Below are 12,543 nucleotides of genomic sequence, written 5' to 3' on the forward strand. Positions count from 1 at the left end.
GATGTGTTTAAATGGCTGGAAAACGGAGGAGATCCCAAGGGCTCCAAAGTTTAGATCTGGTCTATATTATTGTCTAAATGGATAAAGTTTCCAATTTTATCCATTATGACACCCAAGAAGATCAAGATCTCAAACCCTAGGTCCCAATATATCCAAAATCCATGATGTCTTAATCATTAAGCCCTTAATCCTAAAACTTCCTTAACCTAACTACTCCATAAGGGTTTCTAATACCAGATCTATCATAAAGGTGGAAGCTTTATAGACATGCATGTCTAATACATGTCTATGATCCATCTTAGGTTAAAATATAAACCCTAAAGGCCAAAACTTAGGCAAATCTAAGATCTTCCATCAAAGACTAGATCCATAACATATAATACTCTTGGGACTCATGAGAATCATAAAGTTGCCAACCTTTTGAGTTCCTTCCTTCCAAAATTGCTCAAACATGAGGAACATAGTATAATATCTTAGATCTAACCACTTCAAGCCATAAAGTTTGAGCCTTTGATACTTACAAAGGTCCAGAAACAATGAAAGACATTGATGGTGTTGCTTCATTGTAAGAACCAATAATAGAGCACCTTTTTCTCATTCTTCTCTTCTTTTCTAAGTTAAGAAAGCTCCAAAAAGCTCAAGAATCAAACAAGGGATGAAGGCTAGGGTTTTCTATGGTGAAAGAGGGCTTGGAGACTGATAATGAACCCTAAAATGGGTTTAGAGATGTTTAAATACGAAAGGAACCCTAAAAGAATGATGGGCTTGGGCAAGATCAGCTACCATGTTGTAGCAACTCTTGGTCACGTTGTGGCAACTCAATAAATACGCATGTTATTTATCTATTGTCACGCCGTGGGTATCCCTGCTCCACGTCGTGACATAGAGTTTTTCTCAAAAACTCCATCTTTAGCCCTAGAGATTAAAAGTTAAACCATACTAGAACACGGGTGTTACACATGAATATTATTTTGAATTATCAAATTTGTTTTTTTAATAAATAAATTATAGATAACCACTGATAAAAAATAATCGAGAAAAAAACTCTTTGAAGTTTTAAAAAATTAATTTCTTTAAATGTTAGTTTATATTGACATGTTGTAGAATTTAAAAACAAACAATATTCTTCTTGCAAACTACAGATGTTTGATCCATATCTTCTTCTACAATTGTCACAAAGATGGTTTGCAAATTGCAGACTTTTTACCTATCTAAAAACAACTAGTACTTTGCAATACGAAAGTGATCATCGAGTCACTAATATCTGACATCAAATGTTCAAGTCGCACTAAAGTCAAAACACCAGTCCCCCATAAATCTGTATGCATCTCATATATGATATTGGTTATGTTTGATGTACTAGCTGAAAAGTTATCTGTTAAATAAAAAGCTATTTGGTAGCTGAAAAATTAGCTAATATAAAATAACGTTTGATAAAAATAACTGAAAGATATAAAATGACATAAAAGAACATGTAAAAAAAGCGTTTTTAGAATTAATTTAAAGGTATATTTAAAAAAAAAAATTAAAAACTCTTATAAAACTAGTCCAAGTAGCTTTTTAAAAAACAATTTTTTGGTTTTTCAAACATGACAACTTAGAAATGCTCAAAAAATAAGTTGTGTCACACCAAACAAAACCATTGTCCGCACGATAAAAAAAAACTTTAAATATTCATCATAATTTAAAGATATTATTATAAATTGTGTCAACAACATATGCATCATAATTTAAAGATATTATTATAAATTGTATCAACAACTAAAATCAACAGCGAGCTTAAGTGCAACCAAGGTGCATCCAATGACCCACCTAATTTTTTTAATTATTTAAAATTTCTATAGAAATTTTTTAATGATCTACCCTTAAAAAAATTTTAAGAACTATCGTACCTATAAAATCTTTGAATTTGTAGATAAAATTTTCTATAACAAAATTAGTGAACTACATAGTTTTCTATTCTAGACTTGCCACCGACTAAAATACATTATTTTATAGGACATGTGGTAAGAAAACACTATGTATTCAAAGAAGTCAACACCCTAATTACCACCTAATGTTCCCCCCTAACCCCCTAAATCTTAAAGACACCTACAACACCAAAACGACTCAATTAACCAAATCAAGTCACACATACAAACTTCTAATACCTCTTACACAAATCTTAGGACCCCATATAACCACTAGAATGCAAATAGAGACCAAAACACAAAAATATCAAAATTGTTGTCTAAGTGCCCCATATGACTTTATGATATATTTATTGGGACCCTATTTGGTCGTATGGAAGTCGGCAATTGCATAAACGAACAAATACCAAAACTACAAATTTACTACCAAATCTAGTATAGTAATATCTCATTGTCTTATTCATTGATTTGGTATTGATTTATGGAGTCTTTGATTTGATGATATTAAACTCCCCAATAAGTCCATAACACCATTAACATCAAAAGACACTTGAAGTGCACTCCCCAAACATCAATTTCATAAAAAATTGGCCAAGATAGTGATAATAATGGATTAGGGTTCTAGTTTTACGAATAAATCTTGGGCTTTGACTTTGGGATTAAATTTAAGTTATTGGGCTCAAGATCCAGACAGCAAAAATTCAAGTTGTAGCCTTTGTAGGTCCGGGAATGAATGAATCGATCGGAGAACAGAGAAGCTGCTCAAACGACATCGTACGCCTTGTGTCTCTCTCACCAAGCGAAGAAGCTCCGGCATCTCATTCCGGCCACCGTTTCCTTGTTTCTCCGTTTATCCGCTCCTGCGATTGGCTCTCTTGTATAACAACAGAGTACAGGTTACTGATTTGATTATTATGTACACAGCTATAGGAAAGTTTACAGTTTTTTCACAAGTTGCTTAGGTGGATCTATCAAAAGTATGTTGTTGAATAAAGATCTGTACGCTTGTAATTAGTCTTTTTTAATTTCGTGACTGTGACATGTTTCGATTCTTTTCTGCTGAATTACCGATGTTGCATACATATCATGCATTCCAACTGTTCGACGAAATGCCTGTAAGAAGTTTGATCAGGCCCGTGTAAGACACGTGTGGCTTTTAGGTTAAAGTATACTCAAATCCAACTTCGAAACGTCTTTTTCTCTCTCTATAGCAACAGTAAGAGCTGCATTTTGATTGTCAATGTCAAACATGAAACTTTTCGATTGGGAAATAGTGAAATATCGATTGATCTGTAGTTATTACTATGAAAAGAGTTACACTTTCTTTCTTGATATCTTCTCTGTATAGCTCTGAAAGATCTATAACTTTTTCTTTTACATTTCATAACAGAGAATCACAATGCTACGTGTAGCAACCAGACTCTCAAGACGCATACTATCTTCAGCTGAATATCATTCATCACTCTTCAGAAACCAGTCATTCTTCACCAATTCAGTGGGAATAGACTCCGGAATAAAGCATTCCATTCCAGGTGACTTTCACAAACGGGCTTCAATTCCCACCCACAGCTTTTCAAGCTTTGCCTCTGGCTTCACTCCATTGAAGCACAAGCCATTGGAATCCCTCATTGATATTGAAAGAGCAAAGCTTCAAACTCCAGAAGATCTAGCTTCGATTTGGGATGATGTATGTTCCTTTCACTTTGTGATCTGATCTCTTTCCATTTCAATCCCAATACTTTTCTTTGAATTATCTTTTTTCTTTAAATTTTAATTTCCAATTACATGTTACTTCAATTACTCCATTCTCTGTCATCTAGACAACGACAGGTGTCTGAGTTTCAGGAACATAAGATTGATAGAACATTACAGCTGTTTTCCATTATATTAAAATCTTGTTTTACTTTCCAATTTCCATCCTTTTCATGATGAAGATATTTATTATGAATGTTACTGAATGTGAGTTTACACTTTGTATTCAGTTTCACATTGGAAGAGGTCATATTGGTGCATCAATGAAGACAAAGCTGTATAAATTGCTTGAACACAGAGCTGCTGATTGGTAAGTCACATCTTAACTTCCATAATATCTTCATCATGACATCATCAATTATTGTTGTTATTAAATTTGGTTGTTTAATTTGTGGAATCCTACACAACTACACAAGTGGACTTTTATTTTGTAATTTGCAGCCGATATTTTGTGATTCCAGTGTGGAAAGGAAGCGGTTATACAACCATGTTTATGCAAGGTTTGATTTCCTTTTTTAAATAAAAGTTAATTATATTTTGGTCTTATTTCTAATATTTTGTGATTTGTAAAACAGTGGAAATGCCACATATTCTTTTTACTGGACTTGAGGATTACAAAGCAAGAGGGACTCAAGCTTCTCCTTATTTGACTGTTTCTCATTACAAAGAGTTTTGTGAAACAAAGGATTTAGTTCTTATTAGAGGTGATGTTGTCTTTACAAGCAAATTAACCGATTCAGAGGCGAAATGGCTTTTGGAAACTGCACAATCTTTTTATTTGAATGACATGAGGTACAAATTGGTTGAACGATTTAACAAAAACACAAGTGAGTTTGAGTTTAAAGATGTTTTACGAGCTCTAGACATGCCTATGATGTAATTTGTTTTGAATTGTTATGTTATTTTATAGGAATGATAATAATGTGATGTTTGTTTTTTTTGACTTGAAAGAAGTTTCATTTTCGTATTCAAAGTTTCGATATAAGTGATCTGTTTAATTAAACGCATTGAAACTAAAAAAAGAATTATGAAAGTAAAGAAAAAGTTATATTTTAGCAATGGGCTCACTTATCTCGTACAAATCAAAATCAAAACCACTTCAAAAAATTGTACCTTTCCTAAAACCTTTTAATCTAAAAGCCACAAATTAATCTAAAGAGTTCGTATAGTTGTTATTGGTTAAATCAACCACATCTTGATATTGCACTATAGGATGAGCTCAATGTCCAACGAACAACCAAGTTGCCTTCAAATGGTTTAAGCCACCAAGCACGAAATGAATAAGTGGTTAGCCGACGCCATGTGATTTTCACAAATAGAGTAAAGAATAGGATTCGAGTCTCACTATTTTTTTTTTTTATTCAAATGAAATCTTGTAAGCAACCTATCCATATAAGTTCTCCAACACAAAATATTAATTTTAATGAGAACTAACGTATTCCACATTCCACATGTAGCACCATCTCCCATGACCAAAGCTAGTGCATCAATGTGTAAGTTCATTAGGTTAACAAGAAACAACATATAAGTCTACTATATTGATGTTAACTTGTAATAATTTCTTAGAAAACTAGTCAATTGTGGCTTCCATGGATTCGCGTAGGGATGAGCATGTGGATCGGGGAACCGGCCGGAACCGGAACCGGAACCCGATGGAACCGGTCGGGCCGGGACTGGAACGTTATTTTTGTGGATTTTTGGAACCGGAAACCGATAGGAACCGGAACCGATATAACTGGAACCGTTAGAACCGGCAAAAACCGGTAAAAACCGGAACCGTATGATGCTACTTTTCGAGGACCGGTTCCAACATTTGAAGACACGGCAAGAACCGGTAGAACCGCCGGACCGGTTCGGTTCTTGATTTTGGCCAAAGCCGGTTCCGGTCCGGTTCGGGCCAGTTCCGGCCGGTTCGGTCCTTTTGCTCATCCCTAGATTCGCGCATATAAGTCATTGCTAATGTTGCAAAAATAAGAGTTTGAATACCACTTGTAAATAATTCAAGGAACATGATAGGGATAGGAACCACTGAAGATACTAAAGAAACAAGAACAACAACTACTAATTCATTGGCTAATATATTTTTGGAAAGTCGAAAACTAAGTGATAAGGGGTTTGTTAAATCTTCTAAGATATTAATAGGTAAAAGAATTGGAGTTGGTTGAATATATTTACCGAAATAATATAATCCGTTTTTGCTAAGACTTGCAAAGAAATATGTCACTAATGTGAGTAAAACCAAAACAATAGTAGTATTTATATCATTCGTGGGCGCAACTAACTCCCCATGAGGTATTTGTATGATTTTCCAAAGATAAAAGGGCACTGTTCGAGGCATTTGTGTAAGTCCTTAAAATGGAATGATGGCAGACATGATTTTTATCAAAACATTATTTTGTCCTGTGTTAGAGGGTTTAACTCATTTTTGGTTATTTAACTTTTAGTTTTATGCTCATTTGGTCATTTAATTATTTTAAGTTTTAAAAGATCATCAAACTTTTGATTTTGTGCTCATTTAATCACTTAACTTTTGGTTTGATCACATTTAATCACTTAATTTTTAGATTTGTGCTTATTTAGTCACCTAACTTTTAAAATTATGTTTATTTGATCACTAAACTTAAAAAAATTTAAAAGTTTAGTGACTAATAAGCACAATTTTAAAAGTTAGATGACTAAGTGTGACAAAACCAAAATTTAAGTGACTAAATGAGCACAAAACTAAAAAGTTAAGTGACCAAAAACGACCTAAATTCATATATATATATATATATATATATATATATATATATATATATATATATATATAAGAAGTTTTTTTTCTACATATTTTTTTCGCGAACAAACAAAATGAATCATTAGATGATTCATTTGTAAGATGATTCACAAGAAAAAATTCTCAAAAAAACATCTCGATGATTCATTTATACAATGATTTTGTTGTTATTCACTAAAATTATCATAAAAATGAATTTTTTCTTAATTTACTTAAAAATGAATCATAAAGATGTTTTTTTGAGAATTTTTTCTTATGAATCGTCTTACAAATGAATCATCTAGTGATTCATTTATTTTGTTCGTCAAAAAAATATGTAGAAAAAAAACTTCTTACCTTTCTACCAAAAAAATTTTCTTACCAGATCTATATATATATATATATATATATATATATATATATATATATATATATATATATATATATATATATATATATATATATATATATATATATTCATGATGTATTGCTACTAGAAATCAAGATATTGAGGTTGGAGTTGTCAGGAGATTCATAACTTTTAGAGCACAACCAATCTATATTTGAACCCCCTTTGTCAATTGTGTTATGGCCGGAGTCCAACTCATGATGATCTGGTCGAATTAGGAGAAGTCGTATGTATTATTGCAAGTTAATCTATTGGAGTAGCGGTCACTCAGTTAACATTATGAACTTTTCATACGGAGACATTAATTGCTTTTTCCCAAATGCATTGATGTTGCCCTTTTTTTCATTCTAGTTATTCAGGTGGTAAGGAATAAAGAAAATTAAAGATACAATTAAAATAGCAACCCCTTATTTTTATTTTATTTTAATTATTAATGTTGTAGTTTATATGATGAAAAGCCTTGTGGCCCATCTCTTATTAATGTTTGTAATGGTATTGTGAGTTTTCATTTTCATTTGGGAAGAACTTGTATCAGCGCATCGATGAAGACAAAGTTGTATCATTTGATGGAGCATCGGGTTGTCGACTAGCTGTCGATCAATATTTTATTTAATATAGGAGCAATAAAAAAAACTTAAGTCAAAAGATTACTTTTTCCTAGATTGTTGAAAACGCATGTAACTCTTCCATCCAATGGATTTTAAGAGTTGAAATTAATAGATAATAATTCATAAATGAGGTCTTGGTTTCAAGTTTCAAGCCAATGTAAATATCATATTTATTGCTAATATGACCATTATGGTTTACCACCTCATACGCTTCTATATGGAATACCAGTTGAAAAACTAGTTTTAACTTATAAAATAGTTTATCAATAAGTTATTTTAAATAATTTATCAAAATCAAGATAACGTCCAAACATTGCATCTTTCCTAAGAACTTTTGATCTAAAAAACCATGAATTGTGGAAAGCTCATATAGTTGTTAAAGAACCACATCTAGACACTACCGTTGCAAATTAGCTCAATGTCATACTAACGGCTAATTTTCCTTCAAAAAGGATAAACCACAAAGCAAGACATGAATAATTGGTCAACCGATCCCACATGATTTTCACAAATAGGATAAAGAATAAAGTCCAAATCTATTGTTTTCTTTTATCCAAATTAGTTCTAGTAGGCAACCAATCCATATAAGTTCTCCCACCAAAATATTAATTTTAGGGATAATGACATAAAAGAGTAATATATTTTTTTGATTTGTACACATTTAGTCATTGATTTTTTTTTCATCCACATTTACCCCTTCAATTTGTTAAACTGTACACATTTACTCCTTATGACCGACTACTCCAGGTTAGCCGGTAAAATGATTTAATAGGGTATATTTTTCACTGTGTACACATTTAGTCCTTAATATTTTTTTGTTACAAAATAAGTTATTTTTGTTTTTGTACTTATTTAGTATTTATGAATGATTTCTTTGGGTTTTTCTCACGACATCTTATGTGGGATAGTCATATGGTGGTAGGATAGATTGAGGTGGTCCTGCTATATGTTGTAGGCTAAGATACATGGTGCGGGCCGACTGTAAGACGTAGGCACGGAGGCTCGAGAAGAGCAATTGGGTTAAGGTGGCATGCCGACAAACCCTGGGTATTCCAGTTTGATGATTGATTGGACATGTTGCATGTTGGCATTCCAGTCTGATGACTGATTGGGCCAATGTATTCCAATATGATGAGTGTGGGCCCGTTATGCATGATAATACATTTGTTGTATCGGGTATTTTGGGGGAAACTCACTAAAGTTTGTGTTTACCCAATTGTTTATGTTTTCCAGTTCTATTGTTAATCATAGGAAGGTGAAGACATGACTATACACACCCATCAACAATATTAATTATTTCGCGTTTCTTATATTACTCTAATTTTCGATAAATGTATTTTGGAATAAACGTTTTTTTTAATAATGGATTTATAATTAGGGCATTTTGCCTTATTTAAAAGTGAAATTTTGTGTTTGTGAAAATGAGACGTTGCATATAAACATCAATAGTCTCACACACTTCATCAATGATTGTCCTACATAAGATGTCGTGAGAAAAACCTAAAGAAATCATTCATAAGTATTGAATGAGTACAAAAAACAAAATTGACTTCTTTTGAAACAAAAAAAAATATTAATGACTAAATATGCACAAAAATATTAAGGGCTAAATGTGTACAAAATGATAAATATATTACCATACTAAGTTATTTTTCCGGCTAACTTGGAGTAACCGGTCATAAGGGCTGACTGTTTACAGTTTAACAAGTTAAATGGGTAAATGTGGAAGGAAAAAAAAGTCAGTGACCAAATATATACAAATAAAAAAAATATATTACCCTTTTAAATCATTATATCTTAATTTTAATAGGAGCCAACCTATTCCACTTATAGCATCATCTCCTGTGACCAAAATATTACATCAATGTATAAGTCAATTATGTTAACAAGAAAAATACCTAACTGCTCTTTATTGATGTTAACTTGGTTTAGTTTCAATTTTTTTTTTCTTGTTAATGTTGTAGAGCTTCAATTTTTTTTCTTGTTAATGTTGTAGTTTATATGATTAAAACCTTATGGGCCATATCTTATCAATGTTTGTAATGGTATTGAAACAATTGATTATGAGTTTTCATTTTCAGTTCGGAAGAGCTTCGGAAGAGCTTGGATTCGTGTATTGATGAAGGCAAAGTTGTATCATTCGATGGAGCATTTGTCTCGTATTTTATATTTAATAAAATAAAAAGAGTTTAAGCCAAAGGCTTAATCTCTTATGGATTGTTCAAAAAGCCAATAACTCTTATATGAGGGGAGTTGATGGGGGTAAAGTGAGTAGCAGTACAAGACCTAACTTTTTTTTATATATATTTTTATTTAAGAATAAAAAATTATAATAAATATAAGAACCCTTTTTTTATTGTTTTTCCTGAACTTTTAAAAATATTTAATATGTCAGGACGACCTTGAACTCTTACATATATTTTAGGAGTTGAAACTAATAGATAATAATTCATAAATGAGTTCTTAGTTTCAAGTTTCAATTCAATATAAGTGTCATATTTCTTGCTATTTGAACATCACGGTTGACCACCTTATAGGTTATATTTGGCGCTAGTTAAAAATTAAAAAGCTAGTTTTTTACTTATAAACTAAGTTATCAACAAGTATTCTCAAATAGTTTATTAAAAATTCAAAACAACTAACTTAAAAAATACTATGATTTATTTATATGCTCATGATCACACCAAATTCCAATAATTTAAAAAAAAAAAATAAACTAGTTTATACACAAAACATAATCATGTATGCATTAAATGGGCAACGAGGCAACTTGTAGCTACACCCTTTAGAACCCCGAATGGCTCAACTAGCATCTACACCCTTTAGAACCCCAAATGGCTTCCATAAAGTTGAAAAAGGTTTTAAAGCGATTCCTTTTAGAGCCCTAAATGGCTCAACTAGCATCTACGCCTTTTAGAACCTCAAACGGTTTCCATACAACTGAAAAAGGTTTTAAAGTGACAACTCACCATTAATGTTATCATTAATATGATAGTTAAAAGTATCGAATTCTACCCAAGTGGGCTTTTTTTACACCTACCTCGTAGAACACCAAGTAAGGATGGATAAGCAAGTAGCAAGTGTTCTTTGCTCTTCGATTTTTATTGGTAGTTAATGGATATGTATTATAAGGTGTTTGTTTTTTTATCTGTAGATCTTCTTGGTCTTTTCTGTCTGCATCGTGCAAACCTCACGCAGACATTAGCCTTCACAGACTGTTTGGTTTTTTAAATATTGTAGATCTAAAAATATCTGTGCGTCCTCTTCTTGGTACAGATGTGGACCAGAGTCTTCTAACATCTTTATATATCTTCTAGCCTAAAAAACATATATCTTTATTTATTTTGTTAGTTTTTTTTTTTGTTAAATTTATATTTACTTCAACTTTATTAATTATAAACAATTTGAAAAAAAAATGTCACAATACTTAAAAAAAAAAGTTCGATGACACAAATATGATATTTTTGATAAATTTATAAATAAAGATGTATTAAAATAATGATCATTAAAGTTGTTTATATAAACATGAAAAAAAATCAATATATATTCTTATATTTTTTGTGCCAAATTTTATAAAAAATTATTTAATACAGTATCGTCAATTTCTTAAAAGAATATTTATGGTACGTTTTTAATGAATTTAGTTAAAAAGATCGATGTTTATCTCTATCCATTTATGTATCAAATTCTTTGATTCCTTATTACAATGTTTAGGTATAACTTTGCAACCAAAATTATTGGTTTTATCAAATATATACGTTAATTCATACAATTTTTATTTTCATATTTTATACAATAATAAATAAAAAGTTGATTATTTTTTATTATCTATAACAAAGTCATAAAAATATTATAAATCATGTTGAAAATTAAAAAAAATCACTTTATTTAGATTTTAGTTTATTTTAGTAGGATGCAGATGTTAAAAAAACAAACAGTCTTCTTTATTCATACTGCAAACGTTTTGTCCACATCTTCTACTTCAGAGATCTACATGTTGGATCTATATGCCCAAAAATTATTATGGAGTGATATTGCTAATAATATGTGATCTTATAGGGTCACACCTTTATCAAATTGAGACATTTTTTATATTTATTATTAATAAACAATATCAATTCTTGTATTTTAATTAGAGAATAACTATTGTTTATGAAAGAGAAAATGACTAAGAAGATCATTGAAGTTTCAAATTTGTTCAAAAAACATAATTCAAGTATTACATGTTTAAAAAACATCATCAAACTAAGACATATGTACATGTTTTGTTTTAAAAAAATCTATCTCTATGGTTTGGAGTAACTTATATATTTCATCCCTAAACTTTTTCTCTCAACTCGAATGGTCCCTATAGTTTAAATTTGTTTTGACTTTGGAACATGATCAAATTAAAAGACTAATATACTCTTATTATTTTCATTTAACATTATTTTTATTATTTATCAATTACTTACACAATTTATGTTGTTATTTATAATAAATATATCAATTTTATAAATAATTAACAAATAATAAAAATAAATGTTAAATGAAAGTAATAAGGGTATATTAGTCTTTTAACTCAATCGGGGTCCAAATGCAAAATAAATAGAAACACTAGGGATCGTCCAAGTTAAGCAAAAAAGTTTAGGGACTAAACATGTGACTACCTCAAACCATAGAGATGATATTTTTTAAACAGAACATGTACTTCGTTGTTGTTTTTTGAACATATATCTTAGTTTGATGGTATTTTTTGAACATGTAATACTTAAATGATATTTTTTGAACAAATTTGAAACTTCAATGCTTTCGTATGAAAATAATAATTTTAAGAGAGTATAACTAGTTATTATTTCATATTGTATGAATTAAAAGTCATGCACAACATTTTAGACTAGTAAGATTCTTTTGTCTTTTACCTAAAGACAAAGTTTATATAAACTTTGAATTTATAAAAAAATAAAGAATCTTTCTTATAAAAGGTGGCATGGCCGAAAGTTGGTAAATTTATAAGAGGTTGCTTGTCAACCTTTCACCTTTTGTCTCTCATGCTTCTAAAGGCTACAATTACTTTAGATTATTTTAATGGTTAAGTCTTACCTTTCATGGACTATATAAAAGTGTCTT

General features: G+C 30.6%; 1 protein-coding gene across 2 annotated transcripts; it reads left to right on the forward strand.

Moving 5' to 3' along the window:
• Positions 1 to 2,426: 2,426 nt before the first annotated feature.
• Positions 2,427 to 4,605, forward strand: LOC145006572 (ATP synthase F1 complex assembly factor). 2 transcript variants are annotated; one of them, XM_078965656.1, is made up of 5 exons: positions 2,427 to 2,806; positions 3,301 to 3,597; positions 3,893 to 3,972; positions 4,104 to 4,162; positions 4,238 to 4,605. In XM_078965656.1, exons 2-5 carry the CDS (start codon positions 3,310 to 3,312, stop codon positions 4,540 to 4,542), a joined length of 732 nt encoding a protein of 243 aa, XP_078821782.1. In that variant the 5' UTR covers positions 2,427 to 2,806; positions 3,301 to 3,309; the 3' UTR covers positions 4,543 to 4,605. The 2 variants fall into 2 exon arrangements, with proteins under 2 accessions (XP_078821782.1, XP_078821783.1); XM_078965657.1 differs by lacking the exon at positions 2,427 to 2,806 and adding an exon at positions 2,897 to 3,126.
• Positions 4,606 to 12,543: the final 7,938 nt, after the last annotated feature.

The sequence above is a fragment of the Lactuca saligna genome, chromosome 7 (assembly GCF_052625555.1).
Source record: "Lactuca saligna cultivar CGN05327 chromosome 7, ASM5262555v1, whole genome shotgun sequence".
Classification (NCBI taxonomy): domain Eukaryota; kingdom Viridiplantae; phylum Streptophyta; class Magnoliopsida; order Asterales; family Asteraceae; genus Lactuca; species Lactuca saligna.

Bases quoted from the DNA above. Each gene is read 5' to 3' on its own strand.
- LOC145006572 (XM_078965656.1), top strand. From the start codon at position 3,310: ATGCTACGTGTAGCAACCAGACTCTCAAGACGCATACTATCTTCAGCT. The intron at 3,598-3,892 runs GTATGTTCCTTT...CTTTGTATTCAG, and splicing joins TAGCTTCGATTTGGGATGAT to TTTCACATTGGAAGAGGTCA. The intron at 3,973-4,103 runs GTAAGTCACATC...TGTAATTTGCAG, and splicing joins GAACACAGAGCTGCTGATTG to CCGATATTTTGTGATTCCAG.